At 35.3% G+C, this 24,973-nt stretch overlaps 1 protein-coding gene across 6 annotated transcripts in view; it reads right to left on the bottom strand.

Annotated features, from left to right (window-relative positions):
- The window catches only part of MKLN1 (muskelin 1), a 347,577-nt gene that overhangs the window by 30,486 nt on the left and 292,118 nt on the right, over nucleotides 1-24,973 (bottom strand). For all 6 annotated transcript variants that reach the window (XM_082399181.1, XM_082399182.1, XM_082399183.1 and 3 more), the window contains 2 exons: nucleotides 19,853-20,074; nucleotides 17,036-17,165 (listed from right to left, as the gene is read on the bottom strand). In XM_082399181.1, coding sequence (XP_082255307.1) covers nucleotides 17,036-17,165; nucleotides 19,853-20,074 — 352 coding nt within the window. The remainder of the gene's footprint in view (nucleotides 1-17,035; nucleotides 17,166-19,852; nucleotides 20,075-24,973) is intronic.

Genomic DNA, 24,973 nt, shown 5'->3' with positions numbered 1-24,973 from the left:
ATTGCTGTTGAGCTGATACCTAGCTCTCTATCTTCTTGTTCCCTGCAGGTGATCTGCTCTTTCTCTCTGAAATCTTTCAGAATTTCCTTTATGTCTTTAATATTCTTAATTTTACTTTAATAAATACGCCTAGGTATGTGTTCCCCCTTATTTTTCCCATTTAGCATACTATAAGCCCTTTCACCAATCTGAAGCCTTTCATCTTTTCTGAATTCTAGGAAATTTACCTCTTATTTCATCAATTATTTCAACTTCTTATATTTTCATTTTTGTCTTCTCCTGGAATTGCTGTTAAGATGTTGGTACTTGTACAACTCTTCTCCATATCCTTTGTTTTTCTTTTTTTTTACATATACAAGTATCTATTCTCTTTCAAATTCTTTTCCCATTTAGTTTATTACAGAATACTGAGTAGAGTTCCCTGTGCTAAACAGTAGGTACTTGTTGGTTATCTATTTTAAATATAGCAGTGTGTACATGTCAATCCTAAACTCCCCATCTATCCCTCCCCACCACCCTTCCCCCCTGGTAACCGTAAGTTCGTTCTCTAAGTTTGTGAGTCTGTTTCTGTTTTGTAAGTAAGTTCATTTGCATCTTTTTTTTTAGATTCCGCACATAAGCAACATCATATATTTGTCTTTCTCTGTCTGACTTACTTCACTTAGTATGATAATCTCCAGGTCCATCCATGTTGCTACAAATGGCATTATTTCATTCTTTGTAATGGCTGAGTAACATTTCATTGTATACATGTACCACATCTTCTTTATCCATTCATCTGTCGATGGACATTTAGGTTGTTAGACATTCCACATCTTGGCTATTGTAAACAGTGCTGCAATGAACACTGGGGTGTTGCTCTATTTTCCATCTCTTCATCTTTTTTTTTTCTTTCCTGTTTCTTCCTGGAAGAGTGCTCATTCTAATCTTTCAACTGATTCCACTAATTCATTTATATCTATTCTATTTATAATATTTGTTGCATTCCTCATTTCAAACATATTTTTTATTTCTAATATTTCCATTTGGTTTTTATGAATTTTAGATCTTATTTCATATTACTAATATGTTCCCTTATATCTTTAACTATACTGATCATGGTTGTTTTAAATTCTTGGTTCATCTACTGTAATAATGCTGCTTTAGATCATGTATGTTGTCAGTTTATTGATTTCTTTTGAGATGTAGTCCTCAAATGTTTAGTTATATTGGTCTGTGAGGTAATGTTTTTCAGGTATCAGCAAGTCCTTCTATCGAGATATGTATTAGGGGACACCAAAGGCCAGGCCTTAACTACCATCAGCACCAATGAGTTTAAGAAAACTGGAGGGGAAGAGTCATCAGGTAGATAGCGAAGCCTAGAACAGAGAACCGGTTTATCACTTCCATTTACTACCACACCTCTATGCAAGGGTTTCCTAGCTTTAAACCCTTTGGAGGAAGTAGAAGGTAGTCTCCCTGGACTTGAAGGGAGAGGAGAGGAAGAAATGAATTACTGAGATGATTACTGAGATCTACCATGTAGATGGTCAGTCCACATCTGTTTTCATCAATCCTTAACTCCACTAGAGTTTCTGCACTGCCATAATGTTGTTCTTTGGATTCTGGCGTAAGTGGTATGGGCTACTATTGCTAGTTTCTACAGTGAAGGAGCAAGAATTAACTCAAGGTATTTTAGTGGAGAGACAGCCTGTATCTCAAACAGTTCCTGGAGGCAGCTGCCTCTCATTTTATTTTTTCAGGATTGATTTTGGGGAAGGGAATCAGTCGCCTGTGTCAGTTTGCCACTTTGCCAGAAATACTTTTCACTTCATAGCATTTTATACTGTTTGAATTCTGCTTTATTAATTATGCACATTGCACTACTTTTGTAATACTTTTATAAAATAAAAACTGGTTGAACAAAAATGGCATTATCAAAAACTAAAAAGACCTAAAGGTCAAAACCAAGAAGGAAACATGTCATATGTCCAACATGTCATAATGATGAATACAGTTTTCTGTATTAATTCTCTTCCCAATAAGAAAACAAGCCTATCTTTTCAATTTAATAGTTTCTAATGGGCAGTATCCACAGGAGGGGGAAAGGATAGAAGATTTGCAACACAGAATATTTTAAAACATTCCAGATTCAACTGCCAAAAAGCTTGACTGAATGCCAAGAATCTTAACCAGTCTTTATAAACTGACTCACCAAGAAAAATTAAGCAAACAGATCAGTAGACAAGATCATATATTAATCAGGAACACATTTTGAAAGAACAAAATGTCTGAGAAAATAGAGAGTAAGAATTGTACAACAAACAACTATTACTGCCAACCTGTTATTTTTATAGTTTTTCCAGGAAATTACAATGATAATCGTTCAACTCTCCTATTTTTTCTTCAGCATCTTTACAACTTGAAATAGGACAGGTAAAAGGGAAATTAAGTAAAATATTTTATCTGACAGTCTGAATCACATTTTTTTTTCCCCTCCTTTTTTGATTTACCTAATAGGAGGAGATTACAAGAATTTGTAACATAAGGAAACCCTATTGGGAGGATAAAAACGTAACAGAAATATATATATATATATATATATTTTTTTTTTTTTAAATAAATTTATTTATTTATGGCTGCGTTGGGTCTTTGTTGCTGCATGCAGGCTTTCTCTAGTTGTGGCAAGTGGGGGCTACTCTTTGTTGCAGTGCGTGGGCTTCTCATTGCGGTGGCTTCTCTTGATGCGGAGCATGGGCCCTAGGCACGTGGGCTTCAGTAGTTGCGACATGCGGGCTCAGTAGTTGTGGCTCACGGGCTCTAGAGCGCAGGCTCAGTAGCTATGGCTCACAGGCTTAGTTGCTCCGCGGCATGTGGATCTTCCCAGACCAGGGCTCCAACCCGTGTCCCCTGCAGTGGCAGGCGGTTTCTTAACCACTGCGCCACCAGAGAAGCCCAAGAGAAATATTTTTGAAGGCATTTCAATTCCTGAGGAAGATACCTTTTTGCATTAACTCATGAACTAATCTGAACTCTATTTCTGCTTCATGATCCAGTGGACATACATATTCATTATTATGACTTTAATTAAGATAGAGGAAAAAATAATTTTTAGAACTGCCACAGAAATATGAAATTTAATAAAAACAGATTTCCACAAATTCTCTATTTTTTAGGATATTTTCAGCTTCAAGTAACGGAAAACCTGAATAATGGTGGATTAATTAGCAAATAAAACAAATTTTTGCAAGTAGACAGTTCCAGCATGGTTTCAGCAATTCAACCAAATAACAGTGATAGGTGAACAGCCCTACAATTCTCTTGGCCTTCCACTCATTTCTGAAAGTTGCCAGTACCAGCTCTAAGCATCACATTGTTTTGTAGAGTATTCAAACCAGGGAGGGAAAGGACTCTTTCAGCATCTATTTTCTTAGGGAAGATATTTTCCTCAAATGTCCTCCAGGATACTTTCCTTATGTCTCATTGGCCAGAACTATGTCACATGGGAGGCAGGGAAAGTGAAATAATCTGGCAAAGGATAACAATGACTGTTTTAGACTAATCACTATTCGACCCCTGGGGCTGGGCAACTTGCCAGTAAACAAAATCATGGTTTGGCTAACAAGAAAGAGCTAATGATTATAGGGTAGTAACCGATAGTGTCTGCCACATTCTTATCTTCTAATCTGGGACATTTTAAATGTTGAATGAGATCCTACTCAGCTCTAGCAGTAACTCTAGTTTGGAACTCCTACTATTTATTTTCACTGAAATATAGTTGATTTACAATATTGTGTTAGCTGCAGGTGTACAGCATAGTGATTCTTTTCTTTGCAGATTATATTCCATTATAGGTTATTATAAGATATTGGGTATAATTCCTTGTGTTATACAGTAAATCCCTGTTGTTTATCTAATTTATGTACAGTAGTTTGTATCTGTTAATCCCATATTCCTAATTTGTCCCTCCTCCCCCCTCCCTTTTGGTAACCAGAAGTTTTTTTCTACGTCTGTGAGTCTGTTTCTGTTTTGCATATAGATTCATTTGTATTATTTTTTAGATTCCACATATAAGTGATATCATATAGTATTTGTCTTTTTCTGACATTTCACTAATCATTATATTCTCTAAGTCCATCCATGTTGCTGCAAATGGCAATAATTCATTCTTTTTTATGGCTGAGTAATACACACACACACCGCCCACACCTTCTTAGGCCAATCATATGTTGACAGGCACCTGGGTTGCTTCTATGTCTTGACTATTATAAATAGTGTTGCTATGAACATTGGGGTACATGTATCTTTTCAAATTAAAGTTTTTGTTTTTTCCAGATATATACCCAGGAGTGGGATTGCTGGATCATATGACAATCCTATTTTTAGTTTTTTAAGGAATCTCCATAATGTTTTACATAGTGGCTGCACCAGTTTACATTTCACCAACAGTGCATGAGGGTTCCCTTTTCTCCACATCCCCTCCAACGTTTGTTATTTGTAGACTTTTTGATGATAGCCATTCTGACAGGTGTGAGGGGATACCTCACTGTGGTTTTGATTTGCATTTCTCTAATAATTAGCAATGCTGAGCATCTTCTCATGTGCCTGTTAGCCATCAGTATGTCTTCTTTGGAAAAATGTCCATTCAGGTCTTCTGCCCATTTTTTGATTGTTCGTTTTTTGATATTGAGTTGTATGAGCTGTTTGTATGCTTTGGATATTAACCTCTTGTTGGCTGCATCATTTGCAAATGTTTTCTCCCATTCCGTAGGTCGTCTTTTCGTTTTGTTGATGGTTTCCTTTGCTGTGCAAAAGCTTTTAAGCTTGATTAGGTCCCATTTGCTTATTTTTGCTTTTATTTCTTTTGCCTTGGGAGACTGATCTAAGAAAATATTGCTACGATTTATGTCAAAGAGTGTTCCACCTATGTTTTCTTCTTGGAGTTTTATGGTGTCCTCTTACATTTAGGTCTTCAAACCATTTTGAGTTTATTTTTGTATATGGATGAGTTTGAGTTTATTTTTGTTTATTTTTGTATGAGGCAATGTTCTAATGTCATTGTTTTACATGTAGCTGTCCAACTTTCCCAACACCACTTGTTGAAGAGACTGTTTTTCCTCCATTGTATATTCTTGCCTCTTTTGTTGTAGATTAATTGACCATTAAGTACGTGGGTTTATTTCCGGGCTCCCTATTCTGTTCCATTGATCTATATGTCTGTTTTGTGCCAATACCATGCTCTTCTGATTACTGCAGCTTTGTAGTATAGTCTGAGGTCTGGAAGGGTTATACCCTCCAGCTTTGTCCTTCTTTCTCAGTATTGCTTTTGCAATTCTGGGTCTTCTGTGGTTCCATATAAATTTTAGGATTATTTTAGAACTTCTATTATTTTACTTGAACCTGGGTTTCTACCACTCATTATTTGCTTTTTGTAAAATTCCAACTAGCTTTTGACATTCAGTGATGTAGTACTTACTGATCTATCTCAGTTGCATTAAGCTACAAAGAATTCATCTCACTGAACAGATCAACCACAATTTATTTAACTGATTACCTATTGGTGGATAATTAAAGTTGTTTCCAGATTTTTTAACTTCTGCAAACAATACCACAATAAGTATCTCTGTACAACTTATTTTTTATGCGTCTGTACAAGTATGTAAGTAGGATAAATTCCTTGAAAAAAATGCTTGGTCAAAGAGTATATGTATTTTGGGCTTCCCTGGTGGTGCAGTGGTTGAGAGTCTGCCTGCCAATGCAGGGGACGTGGGTTTGAGCCCTGGTCTGGGGAGATCCCACATGCCGCAGAGCGACTGGGCCCGTGAGCCACAACTGCTGAGCCTGCGCGTCTGGAGCCTATGCTCTGCAACGGGAGCAGCCGCGATAGTGGGAGGCCCACGCACCACGATGAAGAGTGGCCCCCGCTTGCCGCAGCTGGGGAGGGCCCTCACACAGAAATGAAGACCCAACACAGCCAAAAATAAATAAATAAATAAATAAAATTTTTAAAAAGAGTATATGTATTTTATATTTTACTAGATATCAACATTCAATGAGTGATCTTTTAATTTACATTTAAAAATTTTTTAAAACGAATGAAGCTGAGCATCTATATAGAAGTTTGCCAGCTATTTGAATTATTTTTTTCTTTGAACTACCTACTTATGTCGTTTGCCATTGTTCTACTAGAAAATTACTCCTTTTTTTATTGATTTGTAAGAGTCTTTTGTTTATATAGTAGGATATTAACCTTTGTCTCAGTTGCTAGTTTGTCATTTACTATTTGACATTTAAGTATTTTTCCATATATAATCTTTTAATTTGCAAAAAATCAAACTGAATCTCTTTCTTTATAACTTCTGGGTTTTGTGTCATGTTTGGAAAGGTCTCCCAATCCTAAATTATTAAAAACAATTAGACTTATATTTTTATTTCTTAAGTATAAAACTTGAGTCTACCTAGCATTTTTTGTGATAAATATACATCAATTAGAGTCAGGGTTTTACTTTTTGCTTATTGCCAGGTCTTAAGTGACATTTCAGTGTCATTTATTGCATAATCTGTTTTCCTTCTCTGACTGGAAATGCCACTTTACCATACACTAAATTCTCATATGTACTTAGGGATATTTTATATTATCTGTTGTATTCCATTCCATTAATCTGTACAAAATTGTAGCTTTATAAATATTTGGTAGTATTACATTACCTTTCATTTTCAAAATTGTCTTTAGTGTTCTCAAATGTTTGCTTTTACAGGTGAACTTTAATTCACATTTACTATCGAATAACCTAAATTTTATATTAAAAATGAGATACTTTTATAGGCTTATAACTAGCAAAAACACCCCTGTGAGAGTGAAAGGGGGAAGTTACGGAAAGTTATTATTACCAGTAATGTTGAGAAGAAAAAAAGTACATAATCCAATTTATCAGAATAATGGCACACCTAATATAAAAGATTCTAAATAGAAAGCAATGAAGCCTAGTTACATTAAAAATAAGCACTACCATTTCCTAGCTCAGTAACTAATCTATGTTAATGATAGCAAATTATTAGCTTCCGAGTCTTCTATGTACTGCTGAATTGGCCTTATTTAGTTAATTTGTAGAAGTCTAAAAGGGTCAAAAACATAAGAACTTATCTCTCTCTCTCTCTTTCTCACACACACACACACACACGCACACACAGATTAAGAAAAAGAAAAACAAAAAAACCCCAATGTCAATAAGCACAATAAGCACATTCCCAGGGCTGAAATGAAAATCAGTGTAAGATTTTGCTTTTAAGGTTTTCATGAAAATATGTTTATAGATAAATCATATCTTACAGACATAACTAACATAGCCCTCATTTGTTATTTTCACAGCCTGATAACAGCAAAAAGGAATGAAATTTAACTGTCAAAATTCTGGAGCCAGATGAGGCCTTAAGATCAACTGGTCGAATCCTCTCATTTTCAGATGAATAATCAAGTCCAGAGAAGTTATACAACTTTGCCAAAGCTACAGAAGGATGAGTGGCAGACCCAGATGAAGAGAGACCAAATCTTCTGACTCTGAATTCACTATTCTTTCAATTATACCAATCTGCCACTATGCTCAGGACAGAATGGAATAAACAGTGGCAGATGTGGGAAAATAGAGTCCACAGGATTTAAGAAACACAACAAGTAAACACATTAACTACTACAGAACAGGGATTAGACTGTAAGAGCTCTGTATTATCACTGCCCAACTTAGTATCTGGCAAATGTTGAAGACACAATATATGTTTGTTACCTTGAATAATACAGATATGAGAAAATAATCCCAGTATAATAGACTGAGTATAATAGACTGAGTTTCTTTAGCAAACCATAAAGTTCTGGTGGTGTGACAGACCTTCTAAACATAATTTTCAACTAGTATTAAACAGAGCTTACATATGGGGAGTGTGCTAAACCCCTTGTGTTCACATACTTATTGCCAAAAGTTATTCAGAAATAAACCCAAATTTTAGATGTGCTGAATTTTGATGTAATTATGTATGTGTTAGACGCAATACTAATAAATCCCTTCCTTCCAAGCAGCTGTCAATCCACTGATTTAAATTATAGTTTGCTTATGAGGGGAACATAAAACTGTTACACTCTAGTTAAAAAAATAAGAGTTGAAAAAAAAATAAGAGTTGATGTTTCTTCGGATCTTAAAATGTTAAATCTGAGATAATTCATTTAAGTAATTATGAAGAGCAATCATTTAAGATTTTACAGTATCTGACTCAATAAAAAATTATAACAAGCAGCAGCAGTTTTATAATTAGATATACCGTCTCTAATTGGTGGTCTCAACAGTTCACACAAATTTCTTCTAAGATTGCAAACAATCCAATTTGAAACTCACATAAAAGCAGTTTTAATCAAGTAACCCACATTACTGAACTGCAGATAAACACAGTAATTATGTGTTAAGTCCATTTCAAATTATAGTAATTAACTGTAATAAAACAGGTTTAGAAGAACAGTTAATAAATAGAATGTTTAAATAAGCTACAGAGCATCCATATAATAAAATTGGTATTTTCTAAGAATACTTAATAATGTAGAGGTTTAAATAGTACCGTCTTGTCCTTAAAAGGATTTTGAATGGCTTACAAAATAAGTAATAATCTAGTAAGATAAAATTAAAATTTAAACAGACTTTTAAAAATCAGGTAAAAGTAACTCTATGGGAAGACAATACATATACCATAGTTCTGACATGAGGTTTTCTGATTTGTCTAACTTAATCCAGTGAAAAAACTTTTAGATCTAAAGTACTGAAAAGACTGAATGTTCTTTAGAAATCCTGAATAAAGTCTGTGTATTTCAGCTGAGTTTTTTTTTTACAGGTTTTGAAAAGCAGAGTCAAAATTATACTGCCAGATGAATATTCAGAATCGTGCTAACAATTAAGGTTAGAACCATATGCTCTGATTCCTAACTTGGGTTTGAGGAGTTAAACAATTTCAGGAGACAATGATCTATAAGCTAAGATCTGAAAGATGAGCGCAAGTTAGCTACATTTTGGAGGTAGGAGGAAAGAGTGATTCAGGTAGGGAAAAGAGTATGGGCAAAAACCCAAAGGCCTGAAAAAATATGCTATCGATAGAGAATTAATATTCAGTGGTCATAAAGCAAAGAACTGGTGGCAAGCTGAGGGTGGACACCAAGAATGGGGAACTACCTAAGCTGAGGCATATCATAAAGGAATCTGAGTCAGGCTGAGTTTAGACTTAATCGTGAGGGCAAAGAGGAACAATAAAAAGATTTTAAGCAAGGGAGAAGAAAAATCATCAGGTTTATATTTTTTAAAAGATATTTTCTGGGAATTCCCTGGCAGTCCAGTGGTTAGGACTTGGTGCTTTCACTGCCGGAGGTCTGGGTTTGATCCCTGGTTGGGGAACTAAGATCACATAAGCCTCGTGGCATGGTCAAGAAAAAATTTTTTTTTCTTATCTTATTAGTACTAAATCAAAAGGTAAGGTGTCAATCTACTTCTTTTTCCTCCCTATACACAACTGTAAGATCCATGAAGTTAGAGCTTTTATTCACAGTTGTAACCCTAGTGCTTAGATTATTATCTGGCACCTAGTAGGTGACCAAAAAGTATCTGTTGAATAAATGTTGAAGTGTATGGTTCTGTACTTAATTGGTAACACAGAACACCTGTATTCTGCTCAAAGTGTGGAGAATGGGTTGGGGGAGGGATGGGGTACACAGGAAGAAGACGACTAGAAACAGAGGCCAAACAGGTGTTGGCCGTCCAAACTAGTGAAATAGCAATGGGAATAGAGAGAAGATAGGAAGTAAAATTAACATGACTTGATTACTGGATAGATCAACCTGTAGGCAGTATTGTCATATACTTGTGAAAACTGACATACCCAACAATGACACCAGCCCAAACTAGAGAGTCAAACCATCTCTACTCCTAGAGTAGCCATAAGTGAGATACTATTTTACTTAAAATATAATTTGGGTCACTTACAGACATGCAAAATAAGGTGAGACATTAAGTAATTTGCCGTGGCTTATTTGATCAAGGACTGAGATAGGCTCTGGAGAGCTAGAACAGTGATCCTCAATCCTGGCCACTGTTCAGAAACCCGTGGGGTAGGAGTGGAGGGTGCACAGGAAAGACAGACAGAGAGAGAAAAGGAGGCTTAAGGAAGAGAGCAGAGAAGGGAAAAATGGGAACGAAGAGAGGGAGGAAGAGAGAAGAGTAAAGGAAGGAGGGATGGAAGGGACTTAGGGGAAGGAGAGAGGGAGAGAGAAAAAAATAGGAAAGAAAAATGAAAAGAAAGTAATTTCAGTTTCACTCTAATATGCCAACAGAGCCACTGAGGTTCCACAATTCTAAGTAATAATGGCAACATTTTTAGGCAGGAAAATTTTCCAAGTAGTTCTAACCAGATACTCAATTCTGCCATAAAAATCCTCAGTTAAAGCACTGGTTGTACATATAGGCTTTAGACAATGCAACTTACAGGCATACTGTCAAAATTAACCACTTGGAAAATGTACATTTAGACAAAAGTGATACTTTCAAATTTTAATCAGATCAAAACCCTAGCATTCATTTGCAGCAACATGGATGGACATTCTAAGTGAAGTAAGTCAGACAGAGAAAGACAAATATCATACGATACCACTTACATGTGGAATCTCATGTAACAGACTCACAGACATAGAAAACAAACTTATGGTTACCAAAGGGGAAGGGGGGTCAGAGGGATAAATTAAGAATTTGGGATTATCAGATACAAACTACTATATACAAAATAGATAAACAACAAGGTCCTACTGTATAGCACAGCATACTGTATTCAATATCTTGTAATAAAGTACAATGGAAAAGAATCTGAAAAACAGCATATATACACATATATATGTATTGGGTTGGCCAAAAGGTTCGTTCGTTTTTTCCCATATGATGCCTCTAGCAGCAGTTAGTTGTCTTTAACTTCATTTGAAACAATTTTGTTAGATTGTGACAGCTGTCATCTCAGTGTGCATTTAAAAAAAGACTTATCAAAACTGGTGAATTTCTGTGTAGCCATTTTAATATTAAAGATGGAAGAAAAAAAGCACCATCTTCACCATATTATTTCAAGAAAGGTAAAAACACAATTGGAACGCAAAAAAAGACTTGTGCAGCGTATGGAGAAGGTGCTGTGACTGATGGAACATGTCAAAAGTGGTTTGCGAAGTTTCGTGCTGCAGATTCTCACTGGATGATGCTCCACAGTCGGGTATACCAGTTGAAGTTGACAGCAATCAAATCGAGACATTAATTGAGAACAATCAATGTTATACCACACAGGAGATAGCCGACATATTCAAAATATCCAAATCAAGCACTGAAACTCATTTGCACCAGCTTGGTTATGTTCATCGCTTTGATGTTTGGGTTCCACATCAGTTAAGTGGAAAAAGCCTTCTTGACTGTATTTCCGCACGCGATTCTCTACTTAAATGTAATGAAAACGTTCCGTTTTTAAAACAAATTGTGATGGGAGATGAAAAGTAATAATATGGAAGGGAAGAGATGGTGGGGCAAGCGAAATGAACCACTACCAACCACACCAAAGGCCGGTCTTCATCCAAAGAAGGTGATGTTGTGTATGTGGTGGGATTGGAAGGGAGTCCTCTATTATGAGCTCCTTCCGGAAAACCAAATGATTAATTCCAATAAGTACTGCTCCCAATTAGACCAACTTGAAAGCAGCACTCGATGAAAAGCGTCCAGAATTAGTCAACAGAAAAGGCATAATCTTCCATCAGGATAACGTTAAGACCTCATGTTTCTTTGATGACCAGGCAAAAGTTGTTACAGCTTGGCTGGGAAGTTCTGATTCATCCGCCGTATTCACCAGACATTGCACATCTGATTTCCATCTATTTCGGTCTTTACAAAATTCTCTTAATGGAAAATATTTCAATTCCCTGGAAGACTGTAAAAGGCACCTGGAAGAGTTCTTTGCTCAAAAAGATAAAAAGTTTTGGCAAGATGGAATTACAAAGTTGCCTGAAAGATGGCAGAAGGTAGTGGAACAAAAGGGTGACTACATTGTTCAATAAAGTTCTTGGTGAAAGTGAAAAATGTGTTTTTTATTTTTACTTAAAAACCTAAGGCACTTTTTGGCCAACCCAATATATACACATACTACAGAAAACTGAATCACTTTGCTGTACACCAGAAACCTACACAACATTGTAAATCAATTATACTTCAATTGAAAAAAAAGAAAAGAAAAGAAAAGAAAAAACCACCTAGCATTAAACCTTTCAATAACCTTCTATGTTATTCAGGGGGGAAAAAAAATCCAAATTTCTTGTATTTGTATTGTACAAAGCACTGAATAATCAGACTTAACTATTTCTCTAACCTCATTTCACATCAACTTGCCTCACCCTCGATCTGTACTAGCCCCCCCTCTGTTTCTGGAACACATTAAATTCTTTCCTGCTTTGAAATCTTTGTACATTCATTTCTCTCAGTTTTTAACATGGTTCTTCCTAATTCTCTACTTCTTTTCTTAAATCTTAAAGATTATGTCCTCAGAGATGGTTTCCCAACCTGCTCTACCTAAATGGGACCTTCCATGATACTCATTATTACAGCATCCAATTTTTTTTCTTCACAGTACTTAGAAGGCAAGTGCAGGTCTCTCTGCATTAGAATGAGTCCTTTGAGAGAAGGGATCTTGTCCCCTAGGTCCATAGCTATGGACCTAAACATACTTGGCATATACAAGGCGCTGAAATATATTGGGAGAAAGGAAGGGAGAAGGTCAAACTTAGATGCTAGTAGGTGACCAACAAATACTATTAACCAACGAACTTGTCTGCATTGTGGGATAAATTACGATATCAATTAAAAATTTAAAAACACATAGCAAAATTGGTGATTCTGATTTTATAAAAGTTGATTATAGCAGTAATTAAGGAATGAATCCACTTGTCTTAGTAATAAAACCATAGTGATAAAAAAATTACCACAATTTAAGTTTAAAAATAGCAGAATATAAAATTGTGCTAAATTTTATAAAATAAATACGTTTAAAAGACTAGAAGGAAATACATTAAAATGTTAACAGATTATGTCTGGATGGTTTGATATATTTTCTTTTTTGCATCTTTCTGTATTTTTCAAATTCTCTACAATGAGCATATTATTACTCTTATAATCAAAACAAAACTGAACAAAAAGAACAATTATCATACTATGCTGGCTCTAAAGCTATCCATAGCCATGAATGAAATATACTGACCAATTTTGCAAATTACTAAATAATAATATCTCATTTTAAAAAATCTTCAAATGACAGTCATTAAAGTCTACTTATTATTATAGTGCATTTTTTGCTAAATCTTTACCACTATCACTCTGCCACTTTTTCCTTTTAAATCTTGGAAGTAGTTTAGTATGGTCAAAAACAAAGCAAAACAAAAAAACCCTTCTTTGCACTCCAACTTCTAAATCTCAGCTCTATCATTATCTAGTTGTGTATTACTGAGATACTACTTCATTGAGTTCAATTTTTCTCATCTGGTAAATGAGAATAATACCACCAATTAGAACTATTTCTAAAGCTCCATGCCTAGTGACTGGCTTTTAGTAGGGTCTAAATAAAGAACAGCTACTATAATCCATCAGAATATTACCTAGTAGATAGATTATAAGCACTCTGAGAGACCATGACCATCTAGTTCCACTGTATCCCTCCCTAGTCTAGCACTGAGCCAGTATGTAGGAGTTTTCAACACATACTTGTCAAACCAATTACTATCTTCACTACCTTTTTCAGATAGAGCTGCATTAGGATTGTAGGGGATTATTACCTCCATCTGCCTAGTTATTTTAATGGAAAATTAGACTAAATCTTAAAAACTAGAGGAAATCAAAGATTAAATCATATACCTCCACATTATCCTATGGTAGTAGAAAATAAATGAGTAAACAAATAAGACAGACAATTTTAGATAGGATAAGTAATGTTATTAGTCATTTCTTATAATATTTCTTTCCGTATTTTTACATAACATCACCACCTACTGACCTCCTGTTATAGTAGATGAAGAACTTTATCAATACCACATTGACGCTATCCTCCCACTAAATTTTATCCCAAATTTTGGTTAAATTGATTGTAGTTTTTGCATTATTATGATTAGGAAAATACTGCTCACTGTAGAGCCAAGAAATGTACTATGATGATGCCTGCTTTCTAAAAATTTTTCTTCTTTTCCTACTATGTTCATATCCTTACTCTTTTACATCAGGTATTATTTACTGATTAACACCTTTTTATTCCAATTGCTCAAACATATCTATTTAGTCTACTTTTATCTGGAAACCTCACTTTTGGTGAGGAAGAGAGGTCTACTTTCCTGTGTCCTCCTGCTCCAATTTGAACTGGATGCTCATAGCTTTGCTGTGCAGGTATCATCTTGGGATGGTCCTTCACTGCTTTCCTGTGTTAGATTCTCTTTTCCTCAGCTCTCAGCATGTTTTCTTTTTAACTACTTTTACTCCCTTTTGTTAGTGTATATGGTGTACTAACTTCCTAAAAAAAGAGTGCATAAAAGATCTATCATTTTTTTAATCTTGTGTGGCAGACACTCTTAATTACACGATCCAACAGCCATTTCCAAACCCCTTCCCCTATGTACTATATAAAGGCTGGAAAAGCTAATCGCTTGCTTTCCCAGACTCTCTTGAAGCCAGGTTTCACAGTTCTAGTCAACGAAATGTAAGTAGGGAGCTTTCTGGGTATGTTTTGCTCTCCTTCCTTTTTTTCCTATCTGGAATGAAGACATGATGTTTGAGGTACTTCAGCCAACTTGCCACCATGAGGCTACAGTGAGTTAAAAATAGAAAAACAAAGATTAAAAAGAACCTGAGGGCCTTCATGACATTTCTTGAGTCACTACATCAGTCCCAGATTATCTACATCTGGATTTCTTGTCCAGTGAGAGAAAAGATTCCCTAATTTTTAAGCCATTCTTCTCTTGGTTTTCTATTACTTGCAAAGAAACACATACCCCACCAATAAACCTGTTATATCTGAAAATACTATTTCTTCCCTCTTGGCTAGGAATAGAATTCCAGGTTGATGATAATTTTCCTTCAGAATTTTTAAGACCTTGTTTCCCCTTATCGCTTCCAATGTTGCTGAAAATTCCTATCATTCTAAGACCTGTTCCTTTGAATCTAACCTTATTTTACAGTGGCAGCTTTTTAGATATTCTTTTTATGGCTGATACGTAAAATTCCACGATGAACAATGATGCGCTTTCTGATTGAGAAGGTTTTTTTTTTTTTTTTTCTAAATTCAATGTACTGACTTCCAAAGGGGGCCATTTATAATTTGCAGACCAATACTTTCCAGTTTAGGAAAATTTTCTGTTAATTCTTTGTTTTATAATCTAGTCTCCTCCATTTCCTTGTTCTCCATAGTTGGAGAAACTGTTATGAGTTCAACACTGGACCTCCTATATTGATTTTCTAATATCCTTATTTTCTCCAATTTCCATCTCTGTCTCTTTGTCTATTTTTAGGGAGACAGATGTCTTACAACTCTTCTACTTTTTATTTTAACAAAATTTATTTCCAAAAGTCTCTGATCTTTCATTACATCCTATTATTGTTTTATGGATGCAGTATCCTTTTCTCTACCAAAAGTGATCTTGATCATTATTATTTTCATGTACTTGTGTTCAGTGCATTACTCCAGATTTCTGTTTTCAGGTTTGTTTTTTTTGTCTCTCTCTTTCATAGGGAAGGTCCTAATACAGAAGATACTTAACTGACAGTTCATTAAGAGTGAAGAAATAAAATTTAATTGAAAACAGTATGTGTACAACTGTAGGCAACACAGTAGGGGGACTGGGCCATGAACGTAGCCACTGTACTGGTGGCCAGCCAGCAAGATTAGACATTTTATTGGAGGGGGGAGGGTATCCCCAAACAACAGTATCTGGAAATCTTTTTTATGAGGCCATATTTTTCTCCAGAGAAAGTGATACTAACCTTTTGTAGGAGACACATGCCTAGCATCATGAGAGCAGGGAAATGGTTAGAAGTTCCACTGTTCAGTACCTGGACTTAATTCTATTTTCTACCCTGTTCCCTCTGCCTCCACAGAGCCTCTATTTCCCTCAAAAAATAAAGCTCTAGCCTCTGCCTAGTAGGAAGTATGGGAGAAAGATCCTGAGGGTCAAACTACTTCACATGCACTTTTTTACGATGGTGCTATCTTTTGTTTTTTAAAAAAAATTCCGCCTAAATATAAACAACTATTTTTAAAAATATACATATTTTTATAAATAATAGATAAAAGGAAAAGCAAGCTGATCTAATTTCTCACCCTATTGCTCTAATTAGGCATTTTAAACCATTGGGTCTTAAACAAATACCATTCTTCTGTGTATACCAATCACAGGCAAAGTGACTACTAAGCAGGGTAACTATGTAAATTATCCAAAATAAGACACTTTTGAGAGTGAATGGGGCACTATTAATAATTATACATAAACTGGGATTATCTCAGGCAAACTAGTTACCCTATCACCAGGAGAATAACTTCCTGGATGCAGAGCTTGTAAAGCTATATGGCATTACCAATGAATTATGTGAAGTCTTCCCTCAGAACAAAGACATACTCTACTATATGTGCCTAATATACAAGTCACTTTAGTGAGGTGGAAAGAATTAGCAAGTACAGGATAATACAGTTTTTAAGTTATTAATTCTTGCAATCACCCATCACAAGCACACACATAATTCCTTTAGAAATTCACATATTGTCTTTCTGCTCAAAGGAAATCACAATAATAATAATTCATATAGTATTTTTAAACAGGTTGAATTAAATAGTTTAGCTGGTAGAGGGTTTTCTTCCTCTTAGAATCACTTCAGTTAAACAAATGGGAAAAGGATAAAGAATGGTTAGAAAGAAAAGAAAATGGGCTATAGTCTTCTACCTAAAGTAATTAAGACAAGAGAGAAGAATCACTAAATGCCTTTACCCATTCCAGAGTCTTTCTTGGTACCATCTGATATTATGTCTACATGATCAGAATCCACATCATAACTAAAGAAATCATTCAAATAGGTCTTTGATCGCTGGCCACCAAATACATATAAGCAACGATTTTTCTGAAAAATAAGAAAAAAAGGGCAAAGAAGAAAAAAAAATAGTCATTTCCACGAAGAATTCAGAATGATCCTTTTAAAATTTAAACCTCTAAAAAAGTAATTTCATGAGAGATTCCATGCAATGGAGTACTATACTGGTACAAAGCAGAATGAGGAAGCTCTCTATATACTGCTAAGAGGTAATCTCTAGGATATCCTATTAAAGTAGAAAAAAGCAAGGTGCAGAATAATGGCTATAGGGTGCTGCCTTTGTGTAAGAAAGGAGAAAAAGTAATGTGTGTTGTGTTTGTTTCTTTCTTCAAAAAGAAACAAAGGAAACTAATACAGGACAGCTATAGGGGAAGGGACAGAACAGGAAGACAGGGATAAAAACCATATATCTCCAAAAGGATACTGACTTACGGTTTTGCCTTTAGAACTATGTATATGTTTTTACTTAATTAGAAAACAAAATTAACTTAAAAGAAAAAATAATCTTTGAAAAAAAGTGAAACAAGCCTACATACAAAGCCTGTATACAAAGATACGATCACACAGAGAGACATGATCACACAGAGAAGTAGTATTTCTAGTGATTTTAATTCTTGTTTTTGACTCCCATCCTTAGTGGGCTATATCCTAAACAGAAAAATAATCAGAAAGCAATCTTAAACAGCACTCAGTGATTTTGTTGTTAGTTTTGCTATTCTGTAAACTATTATAGAAAGACAGAGCAAGTAACATATCGTCACTAGGAAGCAGGATTTTAACCTTAAAAGATACACAAAAACAAAATCAAAGATATTAAATTTTAAAACTCTATGATCTTAAATTTGACTTGGACATATCAGTATGAACTCATGATTTTTCTCTTACTAAAAAAGACATATTATACATATATGCGTGTGTCCATATATGCAAAGGTATACTGGGAGGTGGGCACTCCCACTGGCCAAAGATAGAGAAAAATTAGGGGATCAAAAAGAATAATGACAGCATTGGATTAAACACATCAAGTAAATAAAAATCCACAAGTTCATAATAATACTTAAAACAAAAAAAAAACCATTGGTAAACTCTGGAGCTTCAGCTCATTAACATGAAAAGGTGACAGAGGAAAAGAATCAAACATTTATATTACCTATCCTGTGTGTTTTACATATTAGGGTAGCCAATTAGTTAACGAGGATAAGCTTTTACAGTACAATCACAGTTAATAAATGAAGAAATGATGTAATTAGAAAAATGACCATTTTTCAAACCCTACTAAAATCTATGACTATAGACTAGTCTATGACTATAGTCACTATAGTCTATGCCTATCAGCGGCTGCTAAACTCATCAGATAACAAGTTGACAGGAAACTTTATAATTGATCAATCAGGCTGTTAACACCTAAACCCACCAGAACAATTTTAACATCACCAAAAGTATGACAACTACACATTAAATGTCTCTTTATATCTTGCAATCAGACCAGCTGTGAAGTATTCTTGCAACTCCCCTTTTGGACCACCCTAAAAAGGAGAGTGAATCTAAATTCAAGCCTCTGGATCTAAATACCAGCTCACAGGAAATACCGAAGATAGAGGATCATGTTAAATGACACCATGAGTATAAAATCGGTCAAACTAAGAAAATGGGAAATTCTAGATTTACTTGCTTTAACAAATAAGTGGTATACAGAGAAAAAAAAAATAGGAGAGGGGAGTACTGTTTTGGATTAGAAGAAATTTAAGAGCTATAACAACCAAATGCAATACATAGACCTTTTCTGGATCCTGACTTGGATAAACCAACTATGAAAAGGTATTTTTCAGTATTTTAGGGAAAAAATGAATGCAATATTAAATGATATAAAGAAATCGTTTTTGTCAATACTTTGGTTGGGTTTTATAATGATACTATAATTATGTTTTTTAAAAGCCCTTACCTGTTAGTGATACAATACGGTATTTATAGGTGTAATGATACAATGTCTGGAATTTGCTTCAAAATACCCCAACACAATAAAATTTAAGAATAAACTTAAAAATCAAAGAAACATTAAAAAATATATATAAGTGGGTTAGATATATGAAAAATGAATAGTCAAATAATGATAACTGTTGAAACTGATAAATAAGCACATGGGAATTTATTACACTCTTCTCTCTACTTTGGTGTATGTTAAAAATATTCCACAGTATATTTTTAAAGGTATGTTCACAGCAAGAAGCCCAAGTTTTCACTATAGCACATAAAAAGGTTAAAGAAATGTCTGTATGCTGGTTTTTGCTGATAAATTTTAATTCTAATTCTATTAAGTCAATTCTTAATTCTTTGCACTTAATGGAGAGTAGCAGAGGGGAAAATAAGAACAGATAAGAAAATTGATCTTCTAGACACTAAGAGAAAACAGTAAGTAGAAAGGTATATAAGAAAGAGAAATAGCTACTACATATAAGCAGTGAAGTTAGTCATAAAAGTGCCTAGATTAGTACTCAGCTGATAACTACTTAGGAATTATTAGGTTGACAGAAGAATCTTATAATTAGCAAACAGTTCTGTGTTAAAGGTAGCTTTGTTTTTGTCTATCATTGCCAACACATCATTTATTTCTAATGAAAAATTTTGCTCTCTTACTGAAGAATTAGATTTCACCACTTCTTTTCCTATTGAGAGATACATGACACAATAACATAAGACAATGTACAGAATATTCTTACTGAGTGGAATAGCATGCAGTGTCCTATACGAGACTGGATGTCCTCAGGCCCAGCATTACAGGAGTCCTCTCGAAGAAGTTTCCAGGTTTGACACTGACAGTTGAAAGCAAACAATCCACTGAATTGTGGTTCACTGGCTCTGCTGTCGTCTACACTGCCATTACATGTCAAAATTCTACCACCAAAGGTGTAGATCATATGTTTTTCTGAGTCCATACACATCTATAGAACAAGGCAACAGATTGAATAGTTTTAGATTGTTCCTATCATATATGCTAAAATGAAACCAATGCGTGCGGTTTTAGAATCTCAAAGAAACTGAACATTGTCTTAATAACACCAAATACCATCCCTGATTATCATAGGCACTTATTAAAATACTGCTCAACACCTGGCAGAGATTCAGGATGGATTTCTAAATACCTTTTCAGGTTTCCATTTTTTTTCCAGTGAGAATAAAATATGCTGGGTTAAGGAGCTTTATGCTTTCTTGAAGCTGCATAATTTTTACCAAATCAACCAATAATACATTAGGTACTGACTTACACCTAAGAGTAAATACTGATCATACTCTGTGGGCAAACAGTGATCACACCCTCCTTATAAAAACTCCCTTCTCTCCATTCTAGGCAAGCATTCTATTCCTCTTGCTACCATTTAATAAGAGAGAAGATATGTGAATAAGAGTGATGCAGCTTAATTCAACTCTCTGCATTTATTTTACAAAATTCTTCAAATTATGTTGTTACCAAATAGCAAAACAAACACAAGACATTTGCAGCAATCAGTCTCCAGGTGAAACAAATTCTATTTCGAAGAATACGTAAGTCCAAGTTGGTAATTAGATGCTGAATACAAGTGGCATTTATGTTTAAAGAATAAAGTGTACGTAAAACACCTACTTTTTTATTGTTGTTGCTAAAGCACAAATACTAGCCATTATATGTTCAATTCTCTCCTCTCATCAAATTACTCCTGCTATTTATCTATTTTTTGTATTGTTTTTAATAAAAAACTATTAAAATAATTGCAAAGCTTATTTTAAAATTAATATTTAATATTAAAAAGAAAGGATTCTAGCGCCTCCTAATCTTTACCTACCACTAAAAAGATTCACTCACTTGCCATTTCCCAGGTTTCTGGCAGACTTCCATAAATTAAGATGAAAACCTACAATTCCTCAAGGGTGAAATCTTTGGGAACATGGTTGAAAAACTGAGATGTCAAAGTTTTCATGTCCCTGGCACTACAAAGAAAAGTGATCCTACCCTTTAATCTTAAATGATTATATCATGAAAAGCAATCCATACATTGTTGAGGGACACACATAATGTGAGTCTCTTTACATTTTCCTAAATTCACAGATTCATACTAATTTGGTTCAATCTCTGTTATCTAGCCCCTATGGTTCTACTTCATATGGCTACAAAGGGAGTTTCTCTTTCCTTTTGGGGATATTTAAATTTCATTTTGATATAGCTATGCTCATTTGTTATCAGGGGAGAGGCATAAACATCTTCATCTTAGTAGCTCTTTCTTGCATAGCGGACCAAACCAACCCAAAAAGGGAGGAAGATACTCTTTAGCTTGATTCTTTCCCATATCTTAGAACAATGACACAAAACAGAAACAATTTTATTCCTTCAGCTTGGTTCTTCCCTGGATAAGATAGGTAGTTTCAATGAGGGTCAATTATCAAATAACAAGTTTTAATCACTCTAGGAAACTTTATGTTGTTCATAACAAGTTTTAATCACTCTGGGAAACTTTATGTTGTTCGTCAGTTTATGGTTTCCTTTTAATTTTTAATCTCTGAAAAATGTTTGAAAATCCAATGGCTTATTAAATTCTGTGCGATCATAGAATCTTTTCCCTCAAGACTTGAAGAAATCTTTTAAGTCTACTCTGTCAGGTTAGGTATTTAATTTCTAAAAGCAAATAAACAGGACTTCCCTGGTGGCGCAGCAGTTAAGAATCCGCCTGCCAATGCAGGGGACACAGGTTCCAGCCCTGGTCGGGGAAGATCCCACATGCTGCGGAGCAACTAAGCCCCTGGACCACAACTACGAAGCCTGCGCTCTAGAGCCCGCAAGCCACAACTACTGAAGCCTGCATGCCTAGAGCCCGTGCTCCGCGACGAGAGAAGCCACCACAATGAGACGCCCATGCACCTCAACAAAAGAGTAACAAAAGAGTAGCCCCGCTCACCGCAACTAGAAAAAGCCCGCACAGCAAGAAAGACCCAACACAGCCATAAATAAATAAACAAATAAATAAAAATAAAATAAAAGCAAATAAATAATGGATAGCCACTTATTCCCCACCCCATCCCCAACTGTTTTTTAATTTGAAACCATCTTTTTATTTTATCACATGAACACAAAATTGGCTAGGGTTAGGTTGGGTTCAAGATAATTTCCTACTCACAAAATTTGAAGCTGTTGCTATAAAGCCTTCTAAGTAGTATTGTCCAACCCACTACCCTACCTCCCGCCAACCTCCAAAAATGCCTCATGTTAATCTGATCCTTGCTTACCTACAAGGGTAACCAGTTTTTGCTGTAGCTTTTAGGATTTTCTCTTCTTCCTTGGTTCTGAAATTTCATTAAGGAAGTATCTAGGTAGGGATATTCTTTTTTCATTCATTCTGATCTGCACTTGGAATTTCTTTCATTCTGAAAACGATCTTTCTTCAGCTCTGAGAATTTTCTTCATTTTTACCTTGAGTGGTTTGTTCTTGTTGTTGTTTTGGCCTCCATTCTCTTTCTAGAACTCCTATAAGGTGGATGTTGGAACTTCAGATCCTTTTCTCTGTTTAACTTTTCTCTCATAATCTTACCTCACTAATTTAGTAGCCATTTAGAGGTATGTCCACACTGCCTTTTTTTTTTTTTTTTTTTTTAAGGAAAGGTTGTATTTTTAATTTATTTTATTTATTTTTGGCTGTGTTGAGTCTTCGTTTCTGTGCGAGGGCTTTCTCCAGTTGCGGTGAGTGGGGGCCATTCTTCATCGCGGTCCGCGGGCCTCTCACTGTCGTGGCCTCTCCCGTTGCGAAGCACAGGCTCCAGACTCGCAGGCTCAGTAGTTGTGGCTCACGGGCTTAGTTGCTCTGCGGCATGTGGGATCTTCCCAGACCAGGGCTCGAACCCGTGTCCCCTGCATTGGCAGGCAGATTCTCAACCACTGCGCCACCAGGGAAGCCCCCACACTGCTTTTTAATCTATTTACTGAGATTTTAATTTCACTATCAAATCTTTAATTTATAATTTTTCTATGTATTTCCTTTTCATGAATGCAATAGCCTCCTGAATTGCTCTAAGAAATCACTTAAATTTATCTTAAAGACTTCTTCAATTCACACTACAAACTGTTCTTCTTTGTTGATTCTTAATCTGTTGAGTTCAGTACCTCATATCTCACAGTATTAATTATCTTCAAATATTTGGATTTGGGGGTTATTGTTTTAGTCTTCTTTGTATCTGAGAATCCCTATTCATCTGCCTGTTGCACATACAGTAGTCTACCTCAGGGGATTGGGTAAGGCAAGATGAGACATGATGCTGTGAAAGGTTCTGCAGCAGCTCTCCAGTGCCTCTTAGGAGTATTGCTCTATCTGTCCAGCTCCAATGACCACACTGAACACTTGACCTATTAATAATTATCACAGCTCAGTGCTACTCAGTCAAACTGGAAAATGTCCTGCTGTTTCATCTCCAACTGATAATCTACTGTTTGCCCCAACTACATACTTTGAGACTCAAGTTGCTGCTATCTTACAGGATGTGGTTTCTTCTGGTTGGATCTGATCTTACCTGCTTTCTATTTGAGAAATTCCCTCAAATATTTTAAATTCCCTAAGGGCATTCTTTCTTGTTTTTCTACACTATTACTAATGTATTCTCTTGTCATTTCACAGGATGTTGGGCAGGAGGAGGGTAAAAATATATGTTCAGCCTGCCAATGATCCACACTGACCCAGGGAGAATGTCAATGAGCTGAGATCTCCAATACGGTGATTAAAGTTTCTCCTGTCATTTCTTGATTAGCTCACATTCCATTTTCTAGCAATTTCCTCAAAATGTGCTTATATTTGAAGGACAGTTTGGCTAGATATAAAATCCTTGGCTCACACTGTCTTTTCTTTGAATACCTTCTAGATACTGCTCTATTGTCTCTTGGCACTGAATACAGCTGTAGAGAAATCTGTTATCAGTCTCATTTTACTTCTGGATCATTTCATCTAGTTGCCCACCAAACGGCCTCTTTATCTTTGAAATTCAGTGTCAGTAATATATATCTTAGAGTTGAATGCCTAGGTCAATTTTCCCTGAATTTATCAATATCAGGTCCTCTTATACTACGTGGAATAGGCTTCCTTCTTGAGGAAAGTCTTCTTGAATTTTATGTATAAATATTTCTTCTGTTCCATTGTTTTGGTTTTCTTCTTTAATGTCTCCAATTACATGTATGTTGGCTCTCTTTTGCCTGCCTTCTCTAGCTGTAATTTTCTGGCTAGCCCTTATATCTATATTTGTTTTCTTTACCTGCCTTTCTTATTTCTTATGACCCTAACCTATTCTTCTTTATGCTCCTTGTAAACTAGTCTTCATTTTTTGAAGTGTTACTATATTTTTCTTCAATTTCTTTCTTGAGATCTACCAGGTCCAGTTACACCTGCTCCTATTATTTGGCCATCTCATCTGCATTCTTGAATGTATGCCTTGTAGTTTTCTTCAGAGTTTCAAGCTTCATTAAGTCAATTAATTTATGTTAGAATATTGGAATATAATTTTCATCTGCTGTTGCATGAAAGAAAGTTTTTGCTATTCTTTTTCCTTTTATTGTTTTTCTTTAGAGTACTTCTCTAAAGATTTGGTGTTTACTGCTTTTTAGTTTTTCATATTTAAATGAGCTGAATTCCCCTGGACCAGATAATACAAGGTCCCTATGGAAGTGTGACATTCTTACTCAAGGACTTCCTCCTCTATTGCTACTGAACTGAATGGCTTCTTCAAAATATGGCGCTTCTGTGAAGCCATCTTCTCTAACTATGAACCTCATCTGGTTTAGGGGGCTTCTATCTCGAGCCTTGAGCTCCCCCAGTTCCTTCAATGGACATGCA

This window comes from Balaenoptera borealis (genome assembly GCF_965194805.1).
Source record: "Balaenoptera borealis genome assembly, chromosome: 7".
Lineage (NCBI taxonomy): Eukaryota > Metazoa > Chordata > Mammalia > Artiodactyla > Balaenopteridae > Balaenoptera > Balaenoptera borealis.
This window is presented reverse-complemented; position numbering and strand designations above follow the sequence as displayed.